The 20,034-nt window shown below is 40.1% G+C and overlaps 1 protein-coding gene across 2 annotated transcripts in view; it reads left to right on the plus strand.

The window, feature by feature from the left end:
• The window catches only part of aebp1b (AE binding protein 1b), a 35,925-nt gene that overhangs the window by 14,720 nt on the left and 1,171 nt on the right, over positions 1 to 20,034 (plus strand). For both annotated transcript variants that reach the window (XM_057831113.1, XM_057831112.1), the window contains 17 exons: positions 1,130 to 1,204; positions 1,669 to 1,734; positions 1,925 to 2,008; positions 9,017 to 9,088; positions 9,180 to 9,289; positions 10,960 to 11,099; positions 11,191 to 11,275; positions 11,370 to 11,514; positions 17,096 to 17,184; positions 17,366 to 17,489; positions 17,658 to 17,854; positions 17,945 to 18,121; positions 18,552 to 18,712; positions 18,780 to 19,282; positions 19,365 to 19,504; positions 19,665 to 19,764; positions 19,834 to 20,000. In XM_057831113.1, coding sequence (XP_057687096.1) covers positions 1,130 to 1,204; positions 1,669 to 1,734; positions 1,925 to 2,008; positions 9,017 to 9,088; positions 9,180 to 9,289; positions 10,960 to 11,099; positions 11,191 to 11,275; positions 11,370 to 11,514; positions 17,096 to 17,184; positions 17,366 to 17,489; positions 17,658 to 17,854; positions 17,945 to 18,121; positions 18,552 to 18,712; positions 18,780 to 19,282; positions 19,365 to 19,504; positions 19,665 to 19,764; positions 19,834 to 20,000 — 2,435 coding nt within the window. The remainder of the gene's footprint in view (positions 1 to 1,129; positions 1,205 to 1,668; positions 1,735 to 1,924; positions 2,009 to 9,016; positions 9,089 to 9,179; positions 9,290 to 10,959; positions 11,100 to 11,190; positions 11,276 to 11,369; positions 11,515 to 17,095; positions 17,185 to 17,365; positions 17,490 to 17,657; positions 17,855 to 17,944; positions 18,122 to 18,551; positions 18,713 to 18,779; positions 19,283 to 19,364; positions 19,505 to 19,664; positions 19,765 to 19,833; positions 20,001 to 20,034) is intronic.

The following is a 20,034-nucleotide window of genomic DNA, read 5'->3' on the forward strand; positions in this document are numbered from 1 at the left end:
GTTACACTCATCCAGAGTCTTTAGTTTCGGCTTAAGGTAGGGTTATCAAATTTATCCCAATAACCGCGGTAATTAATTTTTAAAAAATGCATCACGTTAAAATATTTAACACAATTAATGCATGCGCTGCACGACCCACTCACGCATTGTCGCGCCCAATTTGTAATGGCGCCATTTTACCTATACAGAGAGATAAAAGGCAGCGTAAAATGAATAGAGTGAATTTTGGCAGCCTTTGGAGCCGTTCTTTAATTGGCTAAAGCCTTACAATCCCTCTCCCTACGATTAGAAATATCATGGGGAGCAATGTGGGGAAGCAAGGTAGCAATTGATCTTTTTCTTAACACCTTATGTTATTTCCCAACGCAGAGAAGATATATCAATTGGTAGCACTACGCACAGTCATGGTTCCACTTCCCATCATGCATTTGGGCATGGCTGCAGTATCATTTACTGAAAGCTCAACAAATACACTAGATGGCAATATTTAGTCACAATGTACAAAGTAACAAGTCTTTCTATCCGTGGATCCCTCTCACAGAAAGAATGTTAATAATGTAAATGCCATCTTGAGGATTTATTGTCATAATAAACAAATACAGTACTTATGTACTGTATCTTGAATTTATATATTCGTCTGAGTTTTATTCATTTTTTTCTTAATGCATTGCCAAAATGTATATGATCGGGAAAAATTATCGGGAATGATTGGAATTGAATCGAGAGCAAAAAAAAGCAATCGGATCGGGAAATATCGGGATCGGCAGATACTCAAACTAAAACGATCGGGATCGGATCGGGAGCAAAAAACATGTTCGTAACAACCCTAGTTAATGCCATCTTGTGGATTTATCGTTATAATCAACAAATACAGTACTTTTGTACAGTATGTTGAATGTATATATCCGTCTTGTGTCTTATCTTTCCATTCCAAAAATAATTTACAGAAAAATATGGCATATTTTAGAGATGGTTTGAATTGCGATTAATTACGATTAATTCATTTTTAAGGTGTCATTAACTCGATTAAAAATTTTGACCGTTTGACAGCCCTAGTATATATACAAACAAAAAAATAAAGGATTTATCATACTGCTTTTTCAAATGACCCTTTCTTGTGTTGCTGCAGTTGAGGTGCCAGAGAAAGCTCCGCTTCCAGATGGCCAAGAAGTCAGCCCCGAGATCAAAGTAGAAACGCTCCCAGGTGACAGCTGACACTCAAACATGCTAGGGGTGAAATGACTGTTCATCACTCGGCATGTCAGCGTGATCAGACACTCATGGAAGACGCAGATAAATTCAATATCGCCTCTTTCTGTGTCGCATGGACGAAAGCTTATGAGAAATAATGACTAATTCAGCACATGGGAATAACATTAAAGTCAGTCTGTCCTACTTTTTAGACAGGAGGGGGTGGGAGCTACTCTCACAGGCCAAACTTTCCACAGTCATGCATTTTTTTTTTTCAAGCCTGAGGTCTGATCAGAACTTTGTTATCATTCCTATAAATTTAAGCGGCAGATTTAACTATTAAATGAGAGAGTGTTTATATTCCTCCAAATAGAGAACAGTTGTTGCAGTTAACAAGTTGAGACATTCCAGAAACCCAGACTAAGTCATCCCATGAAATGTAAAACAATTTTATGTTTGTTTATCTTTTTGACGTAGAGGAGACGACAAATACTCCGCCCTACGAGGAGAATTGGTACGATGAGTACGACGAATATGGAATGAGTATGTGACACACGTGTGCTAATACACCCAACTAAACACACTCTTTCCATGACTACCAAATGTTTCATGAAAAAGTCCCGTCTGGACAGCTTTCCAAATAATTCTTGGTTGAAATGGTGTGACCTTTTCCTCTGTTGGTGAATCCTAATGCCATACACAGACATTGCATTATATTTTCCCCTGTTTGCAGGGAAAAGGGAAGGTGAAACTGATGACAAATGGATGGAGAAGGAAAGAGAGAGAGCACAAAAAGAAAGGGAGCGGGAACAGAGAGGTAGGACTCCAAACTGGGAGCTCTTTTTTCTTTTTTTGTTTTCACCTCCATATTTATGAGCAACACACCAGATGATGACACGCGACATATGATCCTCTGCTTGCCAGAGTGAACCTGGCCTGTGACCCAAGTGCAAAAGTAATAGCAGATAACAACAACATGTTCCTTCCCATTGGATCACATAACTCTCATAAGAGAAGACAGATGTTATTTGCCGCTATGCAAATTGGGGTTTTGCTTTTAAGACCGAAAGTTTTCAATAGTTGGCTACGTAACTTCTATGGGCCGAGTGCAGGTGGGCACCATTGCTAAACTATTGTTAATATACTTTCTACGGGATTCCTCTACTGTATGTTTCTCCCTCCTCAAAAAACAAACTTTTGCCAGATTACTAAATGTTCAAAATAAACGGAACACTGATCTTGTACCTTGAGTCAGGGAGTGATACGATCAGCTCTCACATTCTGACATGGATACGACGTCACAAACCCTCAAAGCATGGAACGTTGGAGAAAACAGAACTTCTTGTCTCTCTTCTGAGAGATGCAGCATTTTGGTGGGCTGCCAGGTATCAAACGCTTGCCACTTCCAAATGCTTTCCACAAGACACATTCGGCTGCAAACTGAGTCATGGAAAACAGCTAAGAAGACAACATTGGTGTAATGAAGATTAGTGTTGGTTTTGAAACAGTCTCTTTGATCTTTGGCTCCAAATTTTGACATTGTGAAAGAGACCAAAACAAAAGCTAACAACAGTACTTCGCCCATGCGAAGTTTCAAACTGAATGTTCACTGAGAGAAGTTGCAATTAAACTTAGAGTAAGGGTGGGAATCTCTGGGTACCTCACGATATGATACGATTTGCGTAACAGTGGTATGAAAAAGTATTTGAACCTTTTGAAATTTCTCACATTTCTGCATAAAATAACCATCAAATGTGATCTGATCTTTGTCAAAATCAAACAGATGTAAAAACAGTGTCTGCTTGAACTAAAACTAGAGATGTCCCGATCCGATATTAGGATCGGATCGGACGCTGATATGGTAAAAAAAATGCGCATCGGTATCGGATCGGCCAACACGGGAAAAATTCCGATCCGGACTTCCGATTCAGTTTTTTAAAGTCCGGTCCGGGTTTTCCAGCGTACTGATTTACATAATCCATTCCAGTGTTTGCTTCGGTTTCGCTGAAATCCGGTCCGCATTTTACGGCACACCTTTAACACACTACATTTTACATTACCGTCTCCCAATTTACCGAGAGACTTTATCGATAAAAATGTCAGCTGTGTGGGATCATTTCACCTTAAAGGACGACAAAGACGAAGAGGCAGAGTGCAACATATGCCACAATAAAGTCAAGTGTGGTGGTAAAGCTGTAAGAAGATTTAATTAGGGCTGTCAAACGATTAAAATTTTTAATCGAGTTAATTACAGCTTAAAAATTAATTAATCGTAATTAATCGCAATTAATCGCAATTAATCGCAATTCAAACCATCTATAAAATATGCCATATTTTTCTGTAAATTATATATATATTCTGTAAAATAATTTGTTGGAATGGAAAGATAAGACACAAGATTGATATATACATTTAACATACGGTACATAAGGACTGTAGTGGGCATTTCACTCTACTGTCATTTAAATCTGTCTATGCTGTCCTCACTCCGAAGCGTCTACTTTTTCCAAAGCTAGACAGCTAGTGAACGACGCCTTAATAATCAGACTTCTTCCTTTTTCATCTGATTTATTAATAAAATGGCCTCAAACCATTGTCCTCTTTAGACCACAGTGAAACTACAAAAAAAAGTACACAAGCATTGCATTAGCAACAACGTTAGCTTAGCACGCTATACAGGTTCACTAAACATAAACAAAAAGCGTCTCATACAAAAAAATATAACATTTCGCTTACTAACATAATATGTACATTCTTTACAACAACCATACTTACGGACAAATCTTGTCCAAGGATCATATAAGCACAACATTACAACGTAGGCATCAGCCCGAGACGTCGTGCAGCCATATTGAACTGGGAAGAAAGCAATAAACCATGTCGCAAAGCGACCACAAGAGTTGGCTGTTAGACAGCACAAAAAACCTTGCTGTAAAACTTACCAAAAGGCAGAATACTGTCTGAGCGGGACATGTGCGTTAATTGCGTCAAATATTTTAACGTGATTAATTTAAAAAATTAATTACCGCGCGTTAACGCGATAATTTTGACAGCCCTAGTTTTAATACAACCAACCTAATCAAGCATTTAGCGAAATACTACCACAAACAATTTAAGAAGCATGTTAAGAAAACCGAAGACAAAAAGAAAAGTCCTACGCAACTAACACTGGCAGAAACCTTTGCTATGCGTGACAAACTGGCACTCGACAGTCCCAAAGCCCAGGGAATAACAAGAGTCATTGCCGAAGAATTCATTCTGGATGACGAGCCATTATCTCTCGTGAGTAAAGACGCAGCATCCAACACTTAGAACCACGGTACAACATGCCCAGCCGTCATTACATCCTTGAGCGATTCGGCCGTGGAAGATTCGACAACGATTCACCAACATCCAAATTCCGATTATTGAAATATGTCAAGTAAAGCGGAACTAATACACAGCGCGGTCTTCGGGACGCAATGAGAAACAGACCGCATTGCGTCCCGAGAGTAAACATCATGCTTGTCTAAGACCTGGGTAATGCCAATGCTCAACTCACGGCTTTAGCTCAACTCATGCCGCTGGATAAAAAACACAAGAATACCTGACTGCTGCTGACAGCCGCTACAAACTACGTCAACATCGTTTTACTGTAGATAATAGATATCATATGTATAAAGAACTAGATGCAACATTGATGTGACGTTCTGCTGCTGGTTAGATTATGTTTTGTTACAGAGCTCATTGTGGGGGGCGTTCCTGACGTCGCACCTGCACTCAATGCGGCTCATCAACACAGCATTTAAGCACGGCTGATCCCGAAGAAAGCTGCCGAGATATTGCTTGCTGATCGCCATTGCATTTTCGCACTATTGCCTCGTTACTCTCGCGTATTCCTGCCTAGGATTTTGTTTGTTGTGCTGCTCTTCGGCGTATCTCTACCTTGTGCAGGTATTTGAGAATTTGTATTTACCGGCTATCTGCCTATTGTCTCAGTTACCCTCGAGTTTGCATTATTGAGCCCCGTCGACCTACTGTCACGGACCCTTTTTGTTTTTCTGCCTTTCCGCAATCGCGTGTTGTTTTTCGTTAGTGCTTAAAAAACCCTTGTATTACCAAGCCCCGTCGACCTACTGTCACGGACCCTTTTTGTTTTTCTGCCTTTCCGCAATCGCGTGTTGTTTTTCGTTTGTTATTAATAAACCCTTGAACGCCATCCTCGCTTGTTGTCTGCTGCTTGGTCCAACCTTATTTCCGCATTCGCGGACTTAACAATTGAACTATTGAAAACTAGTTGCGTTAGTAAACAGCTGCCATCTTAAAGCAGGAGACTTCCCTAGTAGGCTTTTGTGAACCTTCTAAGCGAACCTAATTAAGTTTTTATCTAAAATACTCCTAAATCGGCAAAATCACGACTTGAATCTATCTTAAACAGTTTTAAAACTTTCACATGTCGAAAGGAGACAGAAGGGAAATTATGGAATAACGGGACCAATTTTAACAACTTTAACAGTTGATTCGCAAAATTAAATGAATTGAATGTAGTTTAAAGCTGCTGATACAGAATGGGGACTTTATTTTATTTACTGTTTTAAAATGTTAACTTGATACTGAAATAGTCGTTTATTTAAACCTGAGAGGCTTTTTATACAATTTTTGTAACTAATGCACGAAACATTAAAAGCCTCTAATAGCTTGAGGGGTTTGTGGGATTTTCCACTGAGGTTGTTTGTGTGTTTTGCTTTTTTAAGACAGTTTACAATATTATTTGCACGTTTTACTGACTGACTATGCCATTTCTGTTTGTTATCTATAATGTTTTGTGTTTGTCACTGAATAAACAGGTCAGTTTCTTGTTAGCAACCGTTGTGTGTTATTCAAACTCACCTAATTCAGCTGGCTAGTTGTTATCAAGAGTACTAAAACCTTTTTCAACATAAGTCTGACAACTAAGTAAGGAGGCTAAATAAACTTTAACACATGCTCAGATAGGCCAGTATCGGTATCGGCCAGTATCGGTATGGGATCGGAAGTGCAAAACAATATCGGTATAGGATCGGAAGTGCAAAAACCTGGATCGGGACATCCCTAACTAAAACCACCCAAACATTTATAGGTTTTGAGAAGCATTGTCTGATGTGCATCATGGCTCGATCAAAAAGCTGTCTGAAGACCTGCGATCAAGGATTGTTGATTTGTATAAAGCTGGGAAAGGATACAAAACCATCTCTTAAAGTCTGGATGTTCATCAATCGACAGTCAGAGAAGTTGTCTACAAATGGAGAGAGTTTGGCACGATTGCTTTTCTCCCCAGGAGTGGCCGTCCACCAAAGATGAGGCCAAGAGTTCAGCGCAGGATACTCAGAGAGTTAAAAAAAGAACCCTAGATGGTCTGCTAAAGACTTAGAAAAATCACTTGCACAGTTCAATATCTCTGTGCACACATCAACTATATGTAAAAGTATGGCCAACAATGGTGTTCATGGGACGACTCCACGGAGGAAGACACTGCTGTCTAAATATACTGCTGTCTAAATAAAAACATTGTTGCTCGTTTAATGTTCGCAAAGAGGCACTTTGACACGCCACAGAAGTTTTGGCTAAACATTTTGTGGACTGATGAAACCAAAGTTGAATTGTTTGGGAGTAACACACAACGTCATGTGTGGAGGAAAAATGGAACAGCTCACCAACATCAACACCTCATCCCCAACGTGAAGCATGGTGGAGGGAACATCATGATTTGGGGCTGTTTTGCTGCCTCAGGGCCTGGACAACTTGCAATCATTAATGGAAGAATGAATTCAAATGTTTATCAGGATGTTTTACAGGAAAACCCGAGGCCGTCTGTCCGACAGTTGAAGCTAAAAAGACGATAGATGCTGCAACAAGACAATGATCCAAAACACAGAAGTAAATCAACTTCAGAATGGTTTCAGAAGAACAAAATATACTTTCTGGAGTGGCCAAGTCAAAGTCCAGACTTGAACCCCATTGAGATGCTATGGCATGAGCATAATTACAGCGATTCATGCCAGACATCCCAGGTATCTGACTGAACTACAGAGTTTTATAAAGAAGAATGGGCCAAGATTAGTTATTGCTGCTTTTGGGGGGGCACAAAATATTAAATGTGATGGTTCACTTATTTATTTATTTTTTCCCCATCTGTCATTGTTTGCATACTATCCTCATAAAATATTTGGGTGCTTTTAGTTAAAGCATACACTTTTTTTTTCATCTGTTTGATTTTGACAAAGATCAGATCACATTTGATAGTGATTTTATGCAGAAATGTGAGAAATTTCAAAAGGTTCAGATACTTTTTCATACCACTGTATAAGGCTCACGATACGATTACCTCATGATACAACAATTATCAATACATGGGTCAGGAAATCATTATATGATGTTCGACAATACTACTAATAAAACTTCCGCTGCCATCCCTCCCACTTTAAACGGATCGGACGTCTATGGCCGTCAATGGCAGCCAATGAGTTAAAAAAAATTTGGGGGGGGAATTTGCAGTTTACCTCCTGGTAATTCTGGGTCACTACATGTTGATTTTGTGGCATTTCTGGGTCACTTTCTGATGATTTTAAGTCGCTTCCTGTTAATTTTCATATTTATGGGTCATTTTCTACTGCTTTTGTTTCACTTCTGTTTAATTTCGGGTAATTTCTGATTGATTTTGAGGCATTACCGGGTCACTCATGGTTGATTTTGTTTGCATTTTCGCGTTACTTCCCGCTGATTTTAAGTCACTTTCTGTTCATTTCGGGACATTGTCACATTGGACGAAGGTTTATTCGCCCTCTCCCAGTCAAAATGATTTGGATGTCTGGCACCATCAATGGCAGCCTAGAGCAAACATAGACATTGTTCTAGAGAGAGATTTTGGTAGCAACCTGTTGGCTCCTTTATTTATTTATTTATTTTAAACTGCAACACCATTTTAAAACGATATATCAACTCTTGGCGTGAGCATATCAAAAACCTTGTGAGATAAAAAAATCATCGATTTACATCACTATTTTGAGATATTGTCACCCTTCTAACGTAGAGTGTCACAAAGTTTTATTTTGAAATTTCACCTTGAAGTCAAATATTTCTCACTTTTGTGAGCACAGTGGTGTAGACTGTGAAGTACTAATGTCATTTTCATGAATGAAATGTTGTTACGGCAATTTTGTCATTGCCCAGTCATAACATCAGTTTTGCAAATATGCTGCCTTGTCTACTAAATGTCGTTTTATAACAAAAAAATTACCATTGTGATATACTGGGCTGACTGCCCCTTTACATTGTGGTTTAACTGGTTTCTGTTGTATCAGCAATTTCAGCTCACTTTAAGAAAAAAAGTAGTAAAAATAAAAAGAGCCATGATCTTTACATACTATACACTATTCTTATGAAAACTTATATTTTGTTTCAACATAACTTTTAAGAATAATGTTTCATATTTTCAATGCGCACTATTAAAGGTGTATTTGCTATCAGGTTGAAAGAGGTTGGGTTTTGTTATTGCACATTATGCTGTATATCACTCCACCATTCATGCATAACTGACAGTGTGTCAATGATAAGTTAAATTTAGAAAGAGCCATAAAAGCATTGTGAAATCCAGTTCCAAGGAACATTAAAATAATGTCAAATGGGTAGGTTTGGCTAGTGCACACTTGGGAGTCTGTGGTGTGTTTTTACTGCTTCATGGAGGCTTTCGGCATGGCTAATGTGCAAAAACAGCAATGAGTTCTTGGTTAAGGAAGAGAGGAGAGATTTTGGGACAAATGTGGGGGAATAATTTTCTTAAAAGGACTGTTTTTCTGACCTCTGTTAGAAAGAGCGAAGAAACTGAAGGAGGCCGAGGAGCGTGCCAGGAACAGACCACGTGTCTACAAAGAACCAAAGAGTAAGTTAAATGCCCTCCAAAGTCTGGAAAACTTCATGTGAGCTTTCTTTTTGTATGACTATTTGTTCTATGCTGTGTGTGCTTGTGTCAGAATGTCCTCCCTTGGGGATGGAGTCCCATCGGATCGAGCCAGATCAGCTTTCCGCCTCCTCTATGTCTCAGTATGATTTCGCACCTCAGAGAGCACGCCTCAACATGCAGGTATACAACCTGGGTGTGAACACAGCACAGCATCAACTTATCATAATTTTCGGACTATACGGCGCACCTGACTATAAGCCCCCGCCTACCAAATTTGACACGAAAAAGGTATTTGTTCATAGATAAGCCGCAATGGACTATAAGGCGCAGCTGTCCTCACCGTATAATGGGATATTTATAGCAAAAGATATGAACCGGTAACACTTTATTTGAGAGCGACATCAAAAGACTGTCTTAAGACCAAATGAACCACTTTGAAGCTTCATTGCTTCTGGGAGCTTCATTTGATCATCACTGCTCCCTTGGCGGAGACAATCAACCTCTGCTGTCGTCCAAAATGCCTCCTAGCATGCATTGCAGTGCTAGCGATATAAATAACAATCAATTTTTTTCTTTTGTGCTAATTATTTCTTCAATTAGTGTTCCAGTTGGTTCATTAATTGCTGTTATTGTATTTGGTAACAGTTTATTTGACAGTGGCGCTATAAGACTACCATAAGACCATCATAATTATGGCATGACACTCCCATGAGGATTAATGAATGCTTATAACAGATGTCAAGTATAGACTTCATTATGTATTGACAGGACACTGTGAAGATTCATAGGGCGCGTATCTCTGTCAAAGCTGACTGAGTGGAAACACAGACAAAGAGCTTTTTACAGTGAAAATTCTTGTGAATAAATGCTTGAATCCCTGAATTCTTTATAGATATGGACGTAAACAGTCTCAATTCTTGGTTAAAAGCAAAAAAAAAAAACTGTGCAGGTAGCATTTATTTGATGTAAATATTGCGGACTATGAGGCTAGTCAGTAAGGAAATTAGTGGCCGCCTTATGTAAACAGAGAGCTTTTTCAGTTGAAAATTCTTGTGAATAAATGCTTAAATACCTGATTCTTTTTTTTTTTTTTTATAGGCATGGACGTAAAAGATTCTCGATTCTTGGTTAAAAGCAATAAAACCGTTCAGGTAGCATTTATTTTACGTAAATATTGCCAAGTATAATGCCAATGCTGTAGCGGCTAATTTCTCCCATTGATTTTTTTTCACGTTTCAAAACGTATGCATGGTACGACAAATATAATAACTTAAATCCTCGAAGAAATCACTCCTGAGACAATCCTTCCTGTTTGTATGCAGTACAGCTTTCATACTTTTTCAACCTAAGTCCGGTGTTAGATCCCTGCATGTGACTGCTAATAAATGAAGCGGAGTGTTGGAAGGCCCCCTTCGGGAAGGTGAAACGCAGTGAATGGGGAATGTGTCATACATTATGAAGTCTATGTGTCAAATTATCTCACTTTTGAATGGATGTAAAATATCTGAGCTGGACATAATGGAGTTAGTGAGATAATTTGCCGAATGACACTTAATGACATAAGCATTCATTAATGCTCAAAATAGTGTCATGTCATAATTATGGCAGTCTTATGACACCGCTGTCAAATAAAGTGTTAAGTGTTATCTATTAATTAACCCAAATGAATCAACAAATAAGCCAGGCGGGACTATAGGCCGCAGGATTCAAAATGAGGGAAAAAAGTAGCGGCTTATACACCAAAAATTACGGTATTCATGTCTGTAAACACACGAACAAAATAGTCAACAGCAGACATCATAGGTAGATTTTGTGCATTGTTGTATGTACTTTGTACTTGTTGACTCCAGGGATCTGATGATGAAGATAACCCTCGAGGCGGAGCGTGGTGTGCAAACTCGGAGGACAAAGTTCACTGGTTTGAGGTTGACGCTCGCAGTGAGACCGAGTTCACGGGAGTCATAACTCAGGGTCGAGACTCGCAGAATGAGTGAGATGCAAAAATACACATAGAAAAATAATAAACCTCACTTTGACCATTGCCCATTGACTCCCATTGTGCCTCCTTGAAAATATTGCAGGAGTGACTTTGTGACATCATACTTCCTGGCTTTCAGCAATGACAGTAGGGAATGGACTCCCATCCATGACGGTTATGCTGACTGGGTGAGCTCAAGAAAAAGAATGTGACTTTCCCAAATCCTACCATTTTATAAATCATTACTATTTTTTAATCTTATTTTCTTTGTCCTCTTTCCAGCTGTTTTTTGGAAATAGTGATAGAGATACTCCAGTCTTGAACCAGCTAGCGGAGCCAGTAGTGGCCCGCTACATCAGAATCATCCCGCAAAGCTGGAATGGCACTCTATGTATGAGACTGGAGATTCTAGGCTGTCCATTGCCTGGTGAGTGCAACACAAAGTATATGGCGGAAAACACTCAGGTGACTTGAAATTCCGCTCTGAGACCCCCAATTTGGCCAAATTTCAAAATTATCCGATATGCATGTGTCCATCCATGTCATCCATGTCCATGTCTCTATCATTGGAAAGCTTAAAATCTCTGGGGGAAGAAAACTTTTGAACAGGAGGGCATTTTAAAAAAAAATTAAAAAAAATTAAACAGCAAAACATTATCTGGAGCTGAGCACACGAGAGCAGAATTACAGACGCTATGACTTTAACAAGATATTATCGCGTACTTACCTTGTTTCGATCCAAAAACTCCATGTAGCATGTATCACTGAGTGTCAAGACCAGGGGTCGCGTTAACCGGATATTTTCCGTCGTTGACCAGTTTTTTAAAACGGTGACGGAAAAAGCTGAAGTCCGTCCGTCATTTTGACAGGTTGCAATTCACACCCCAGACCACAGGGTGGCGAGTTAGCATATTAATTAGCTATTGTCTCTCTTAATGCATGACGTCGTTGGCTCTTCTGTCAGAATATTGTAGCGTCACCGGGGTCTGGCGGCGGCACCGTGATTGACACATCAACGCGAGGTTCTTATTGGTGCACCCGGTGTGCCAGTGCGTCATCCAATTGATGGACAAGATTGATAGACCCCAATCACATGACGTCACAACTCCGCCCCCCTGACTGGAGCCGCCATATCGTCATGTTTACACATTACCGCTACGTACATGCCTCCTATTACGGCGTGTTTTTCTGCTCGTTAATATTAATAATCAAAATGGTGAAGGCGTGTGTGGCGGTTGGTTGCTGTAACAGAGAAGATAGACGGAGAGACTTAAGTTCTACCGTATTCTGAGAGACCCGAAGATGAGAGCGAGATGGACTGCTGTAATTCGACAAGAAATCTGGGCACCAAACGATCACCACAGACTATGTAGTAGTCATTTTATATCTGGTAAGATGCATTTAATATATATTTAGAATATTTTGAGCTGACAACCACAATTAAGATCATTGTGTGACGTTGGTGATTGGGGTCTATATCGTTGCCTCTTTTTCTTTGGGGGCGGAGTTGTTGGCGGTAAGCAGAGTAAAAAGGGAGAAAAATACCACGACTTCCGTGTCTAATTTTTCGCCGCCAAGCAAGCGTTACAATATTAATTAAAAATGAATAAAAACTAAACTATTGAATATGTCATCATTATCATTTTAAAAATTTAAGTGACGGGTAAAAATAGACTATGACCGGATTTTTATGACCCTGTCAGTCAAAATGACAGACAACGAAAATGTCTAGCGCAACCTCTGGTCAAGACACAGCCGTGAATGGCCACAGTTGGATTCTTGGGGGATTTTATGGGTGAAACATGGTAATATAACAAGGGTCGCGATGCAGAAATCGCAGACATCAAGGATTGGTCAAGATTCTCTTTTTCATATATCTATCCTTTTAAACGTTTTTTTTTTTTTTCCCTCCGATTTTTCTTTGTTTGGATCGATTATTTATCACCTAACATATCAGAGAAAATGCGACAGCAACAAAAAAACATACAATTAAGCGATAGTTATGAGGTAGATATCCGTGACTTTTTTTTACAGATGCCATTTTTTTCATTGTGACGTCATTTGTTTAAAAGTAAAAAAAAAAAAAAAATTTTAAGTCATTTTTTAAACTAAATATTACACATCAATTAATGATTCCAAGCTAAAAATGACAGACATTTTGAATAATAAATATAATTAATTACCTTCGTTTTTTATGGCTGGGTGGAACCAAAGCAGTTGCGCGACGTCTGTAAACGGGGGTTTCCAGGGGAAAATGGACAAATTTAAAAATAGTTTGGGGGCTTAATGCACCATGAATCTGCTATGGCAGCATGTAGATATATTGTTCTATAGAACACAACAGTTGTTTTGGCTTAAAATCCAGCAGTTTCTTTTAAAGAGGAGTGCAAGAGCAGAAACTGCTTTTTCAGTCTTGTCCATGTTTTCCGCCATATGCAATACATGCACGCACATAGAGTGGAGTTTTTGATACGGGCAACATTGGGATGCTGCCCCGTGTGACTTTCTCCAGGGGGCGGCACCCTCACGAGTTAAAAAAAAAAAAAAAAAAATCCTGAGGCCTCAATTTATTTAACGGCGCCCTCGGCTGAACAAGACACAAATTAACACTCACAGATGATAAACACCGGAGGTGGGTAATAACGCGTGAGATTTACTTCATTACATTTTGAGAAAAATGTACTTCTTAGAGTAGTTTTACCACTCAATACTTTTTGTGAAGAAGAAACACTAATCTCACTCTGCTACCTTGGGTGATGTTTCATAGTGTTGTTCTGGTTTGAATTCGATTTTTTTGTATCATCTTTTTGTCCTAAAATGGTCAAGTAATAGGTTATAGTAGTAGTTCATAGAGATAAAGTTGTGCTGAGAAAATTTTTTAAATTTTCTTTTAAAAATCAGATACAGTAGTACGCATAGTTACTACTATACTACTTCTATAGATAAGAGTAACACTGTAAGTAACTGTGAGTATTCTTTTCAACGAATATTTTCTAACTTGTACTTGAGTAAATTTTTGGATGACTTACTTTTATTTGAGTAATATAATTTAGAAGTAACGCAAATCTAACAGGAGTGAAATTTTTGGCTACTTTACCCACCTCTGACGAACACTAACTGATACCTAACTGGCAGCCACATTGGAAGGAGCGTCACTGATATTGCAATTAATCATTTCTCAACAGATTTTCATAAGATTTACAGTATTTATGTTATTGTCAAAGTCAAACAGATGCTATTAATACATCAATGTAGCATGTAGTTGTTTTATTGTTTAGGTCTAGAACAGGCGAGAAATTATTTAATGTCGCATTTTTTCTTTCTTTTTTTTACGTCGTCGGGCAGAGTTGCAGTAGGAAAGAAAGAGTAGGTAGAAGGTTGCGGTCGTGTGCAAATGAGCGAGGTATTGCTCGTGTTGCGTTCAAGAACTGCTCGGATTTCTAGCATTCAGCTAGCTTATCCATACAGCATGTAATGACCGTCAATCCTCCTCTCTGTGTTTTATTCCAATGTGTTTTATTCCAACACATTGTTGAGGACAGCAAGGTGGCTGACGGCTAGAAATCCGAGCAGTTCCTGAATGCGACACGAACAGCTATCCAACATCGCCATGGTGCCAAGCAAGTTTAAACGTCATCTCCAAACAAAACTTCCGGCGCTTCAAAACAAGTTGATGGACTATTTTGTTTGCCTTTGTGAAAACTTTAAAAAAAAAAAAAAAAAATTTTAAGAAAAATTATATTGGTAAATTAGAAAGCCTTCAAAGCCAGTTACCTTGTTGCTGAACTTGTTGCTAAATCCAAAAAGTCCCAGGGCAGAGACATTAATACTACCTGCCTGCAAAGCCATTGTCAGCGGGATGCTTGGCCCTGATGCGTATAAAGACATTTCTAAAGTCCCCCGTCTGATAACTTGGAGCTTTTCAAGCCTAACTGCTATTTAAAAATAAATAAATAAATAGAGTGAGACTGCGTGCTGTTGAAGAAGATTCCTGGCAGGATATCGGCTTTGTGTTCATCTAAACAGGCTCAAGTTTCACTCTGAGTAAGTATAAATATTGAAAAATTATTTCTAATTAAAAATAATGTACATAAAGTAACTTTGGAACATTTTTGGTTTTTGGTGTGCCACGAGATTTGTTCCAATGTAAAAACATGCTGTGACTCAGAAAAGGTAGAAAAACACTGGTCTAGAAGACAGGAGATTTTAAAATGTATCTATGGAGGAGTGGAAGTCAATTAGGCATGATGCGTTTGAGACTGTAGGAAAATTGGGCACCCCAACCTTCCACCTTGTTACACTATATACAGTATATACATAATTAATATGTACAGTTGTGGTCAAAAGTTTACATACACTTGTGAAGAACATAATGTCATGGCTCTCTTGAGTTTCCAGTTATTTCTACAACTCTGATTTTTCTCTGATTGGAACAGATACTTCTTTGTCACAAAAAACATTCATGAAGTTCGGTTCTTTTATGACTTTATTATGGGTGAACAGAAAAAAGTGATCAAATCTGCTGGGTCAAAAATATACATACAGCAGCGCTAATATTTGGTAACATGTCCCTTGGCCGTTTTCACTTCAATTAGGCGCTTTTTGGTAGCCATCTACAAGCTTCTGGCAAGCTTCTGGTTGAATCTTTGACCACTCCTCTTGACAGAATTGGTGCAGTTCAGTTAAATTTGATGGCTTTCTGACATGGACTTGTTTCTTCAGCATTGCCCACAAGTTCAAGTCAGGACTTTGGGAAGGCCATTCGAAAACCTTAATTGTAGCCTGATTTAGCCATTCCATTACCACTTTTGATGTGTGTTTGGGGTCATTGTCCTGTTGGAACACCCAACTGCGCCCAAGACCCAATCTTCGGGCTGATGACGTTATCTTGATGAATTTGAAGGTAATCCTCCTTCTTCATCCCATTTACTCTCAATTAAGCACCAGTTCCATTGGGAGCAAAACAGCCCCACAGCATAATACTACCACTACTGTGCTTGACAGTAGGCATGGTGTACTTGGGGTTAAAGGCCTCACCTTTTCTCCTCCAAACATATTGCTGGGCATTGTGGCCAAACAGCTCAATTTTTGTTTTGTCTGACCACAGAACTTTCCTCCAGAAGTTCTTACTTTTGTCCATGTGATCAACAGCAAACTTCAGTCAAGCCTTAAGGTGCCGCTTTTGGAGCAAGGGCTTCCTTCTTGCACGGCAGCCTCTCAGTCCATGGAGATGCAAAACACGCTTGACTGTGGACACTGACACCTGTGTTCCAGCAGCTTCTAATTCTTGGCAGATCTGCTTTTTGGTGATTCTCGGTTGAATCTTCACCCTCCTGACCAATTTTCTCTCAGCAGCAGGTGATAGCTTGCGTTTTCTTCCTGATCGTGGCAGCGACAAAACAGTGCCATGCACTTTATACTTACAAACAATTGTTTGCACTGTTGCTCTTGGGACCTGCAGCTGCTTTGAAATGGCTCCAAGTGACTTTCCTGACTTGTTCAAGTCAATGATTGTTCAAGTCAATAATCACTCACAAGTAATTGCTAATTCGTGTTGCTGTATGTATATTTTTGACCCAGCAGATTTGATCACTTTTTCTGTTAACCCATAATAAAGTCATAAAAGAACCAAATTTCATGAATGTTTTTTTGTGACAAAGAAGTATCTGTTCCAATCACTCTATCGGAGAAAAATCAGAGTTGTAGAAATAACTGGAAACTCAAGAGAGCCATGACATTATGTTCTTCACAAGTGTACGTAAACTTTTGACCACAACTGTATAAAATCTAGAGCTATACAATTTTTCTTAAAAACAGTTTCTATATTGAAAGCTAAGTAAAGGTGATAGGCTCCAGCACCTCCACGACCCTTGTGAGGAAAAATCAGCATGGAAAATGAATGAATGAATGAATTTTAAAATCATTGTCAGCGTGGTTGTTTTCCCACAGTCATTCATGCCCGAAACGCCACGGTTCTTAATTTTTTCCACCACTTCCCGCTTATACAGATCCAGATGCAGTCCACTACAGGCAAAATGAAGTGACTCCAGTTGATTACCTGAAGTTTAAGCATCACAGCTACTCAGAAATGGTTTCAGTAGGTATTCCGTAAAATCAAAGCAATGATGACATCCAACACTTTTTCAATTATGGTCAGGTCTTCTGGTCCCTGAACATCAAAAGATGTGTCGAAATTCAAGTTTTAGGAAGCTGCATGTGTTCAAACAATAAAGACAAACAACAGACGCACAAAGCCTGAATTTCTATGTGTCGTTCAGCTTATGAAGTCAGTGCATGATGAATGTCCAAACATCACCAACATCTACAGTCTGGGCCGCAGCTCCAAGGGATTGGACATGATGGCTATGGTGATCTCTGGCAATCCTACAGAGCATGAAATAGGTGAGCATTTCACATTTCACTGGCTAAAGTTAAAATGTGTATTTCCAGTAGTTAAAATAGGATCTTTTCAACAGTTTGAATGAATGGTGATTGTAACGAGTGACGCCAGATTGAGTCATTGTTTAATCATTGATGGACCACTACAGTCCCGATTGCCATTTTGTGCAGGTGAGCCGGAGATTCGTTACACAGCCGGTCTGCACGGTAACGAGGCAGTAGGCCGGGAAATGATCCTGCTTCTCATGCAGTACCTGTGCAAGGAATATAGAGACAGAAACCCACGAGCGCAGAGGCTGGTGGATGGAATACGCATCCACTTGGTGCCGTCACTCAACCCTGACGGACATGAAGAAGCCTTTCAAGCCGTGAGTAAACTAGACAGGAAATACCAGCGAATGAAGGTGAATGATAGATAATTTGGTTGCCTGTGTCTTGATGCACATTTCCCACTGCAGGGTTCGGAGCTGAGCGGATGGCGCACCGGCCATTTTACAAACGATGGCTTTGATATTTTCCAGAACTTTCCAGATCTAAACAGGATCCTGTGGGATGCAGAAGAGAGAGGCATGGTGCCCAAACTGTTCCCCAACCACCATGTTCCCATACCTGACAACCTATTGCATAACAGCTCTGTAAGTGTTGTGGATTTTATTCTAGACGATTGCTTGAGTGGGTGGTCTTTCAGGGGGCAGCAGGCCATTTTACTGTATAGCTTACATGGAATTGAGGTTTCTAGATTAGTTATGTGATTGATAATGATGGTAAATTAAGTTAGATTGAATATTAAGAGAATCATTAGACCCATAGACTGTAAAAAGAAACTGGACTAACCCTTGGTGGCATCACCCATAGCATTAGACAGCCTCCATTCATTCCCTATTTCTCACTGATCTCCGGTACCTACAGGTCTTTAAACACTTCTGGGGACTCATTTTTCCACACTAGAGGTTATCCCTTGATTGGTCTCCACTGAAGGCTCAGTTACAATTGAATAGCCCACGACTGTAATGTATCTATATTCCATTTATCTTTTGTGGTTTTGATCCTCCTGTTCGATTCCAGATTGCTACAGAAACCAGAGCCATCATCTCTTGGATGGAAAGGTATCCATTTGTGTTAGGGGCAAACTTTCAGGGTGGCGAGTCATTTGTGGCCTACCCTTACGACAACGTACGTCCCAACAAGCCTGCCGAGGACATACCCCATAGCCGCAAAAAGAGACAGTATGACCTTACATCTCATTGTTGTGCAACATTTGAGTACCCTCTGCATTAAAATGATTTCACGCAGGTATGAGGAAGAGACCTTCGACGTGACAGAGTGGGGTCGCGGATACCGGGAGGAACCAGATCAAGACTGGAGTGACAGAGGCTATCCAGAGCGTGAGGAGTGGAGAGGGCAAGGCTACGACCAGGGGCATGGCTATGACCATGGTCATGGCTACGATGGAGGACATGGATACGACCAGGGACACGGCTATGACCACGGACATGGCTACGACCACGGTTATGACCACGGCCAAGGTTATGACCACGGCTACGATCCCAGCTACCACCAAGGTTACGGCCACAGGGAAGAAGAGGATGAAAGGGAGAGGAGCGGTGGCTACCATTACGCTGAGCCTGAGGAGTTACGAGAGATTGCAGATGAATCCCTCTTCAGGTGGTTAGCAGTGTCCTATGCATCCACACATCTCACCATGACACACAACTACCATGGTTCTTGCCATGGGGACGTCACTGCAGGGGCGCACGGCATCATCAACAGAGCCAAATGGAAGCCAATAACCGGAAGTAAGCAGAGGGCAGTCGGTTTACTGGTTGACAACTGGACACACATAAGATCTAAGTTTTGATAATGTTTCTCTCTCTCTAGGCATGAATGACTTTAGCTACTTGCATACCAACTGCTTGGAGCTGTCCATTTTCCTGGGATGTGATAAATTTCCTCATGAGAGTGAGCTACAGCGAGAATGGCAGAAGAACCGAGAAGCCATGCTAATCTTCATGGAGCAGGTTGGACCTACTCAGTCCCTACAAACAGTTTAAAAGTAATGAACTCCTGAAATAGACTGGGAATAATGAAAAGTTGTGCCTTTGGAATTGTAGGTTGTCATGGGAAAACTGTAAATAGAAACTGTCCTTAAGTTTGACTAATTTAACTGTTCGTGTGTAGGTTCATCGTGGCATTCGAGGTATTGTGAAAGATGAGCAGGGCAACCCGCTTGCCAACGCCACCGTGTCTGTGGAGGGGATAAACCACGACGTCACCACAAGTGAGATCAAAATCACATATTACAATCGAGGCCAATGTGCCAACATGTCTCCCCTCTATCTCATTGTAGCATCAAGTGGAGAGTACTGGCGACTGCTAAACCCTGGCGAGTACCGTGTAACGGCCAAAGCCGAGGGCTTCACTTCCTTGACCAATCTTTGTGTGGTGGGCTACCAAGCAGGTGCAACCACTTGCAGCTTTAACTTGGCCAAATCCAACTGGGACCGCATCAAACAGGTCAGCCCATGTTGTCGTCATGTGACAACATACT

This window comes from Corythoichthys intestinalis, chromosome 3 (genome assembly GCF_030265065.1).
Source record: "Corythoichthys intestinalis isolate RoL2023-P3 chromosome 3, ASM3026506v1, whole genome shotgun sequence".
Classification (NCBI taxonomy): Eukaryota; Metazoa; Chordata; class Actinopteri; order Syngnathiformes; family Syngnathidae; genus Corythoichthys; species Corythoichthys intestinalis.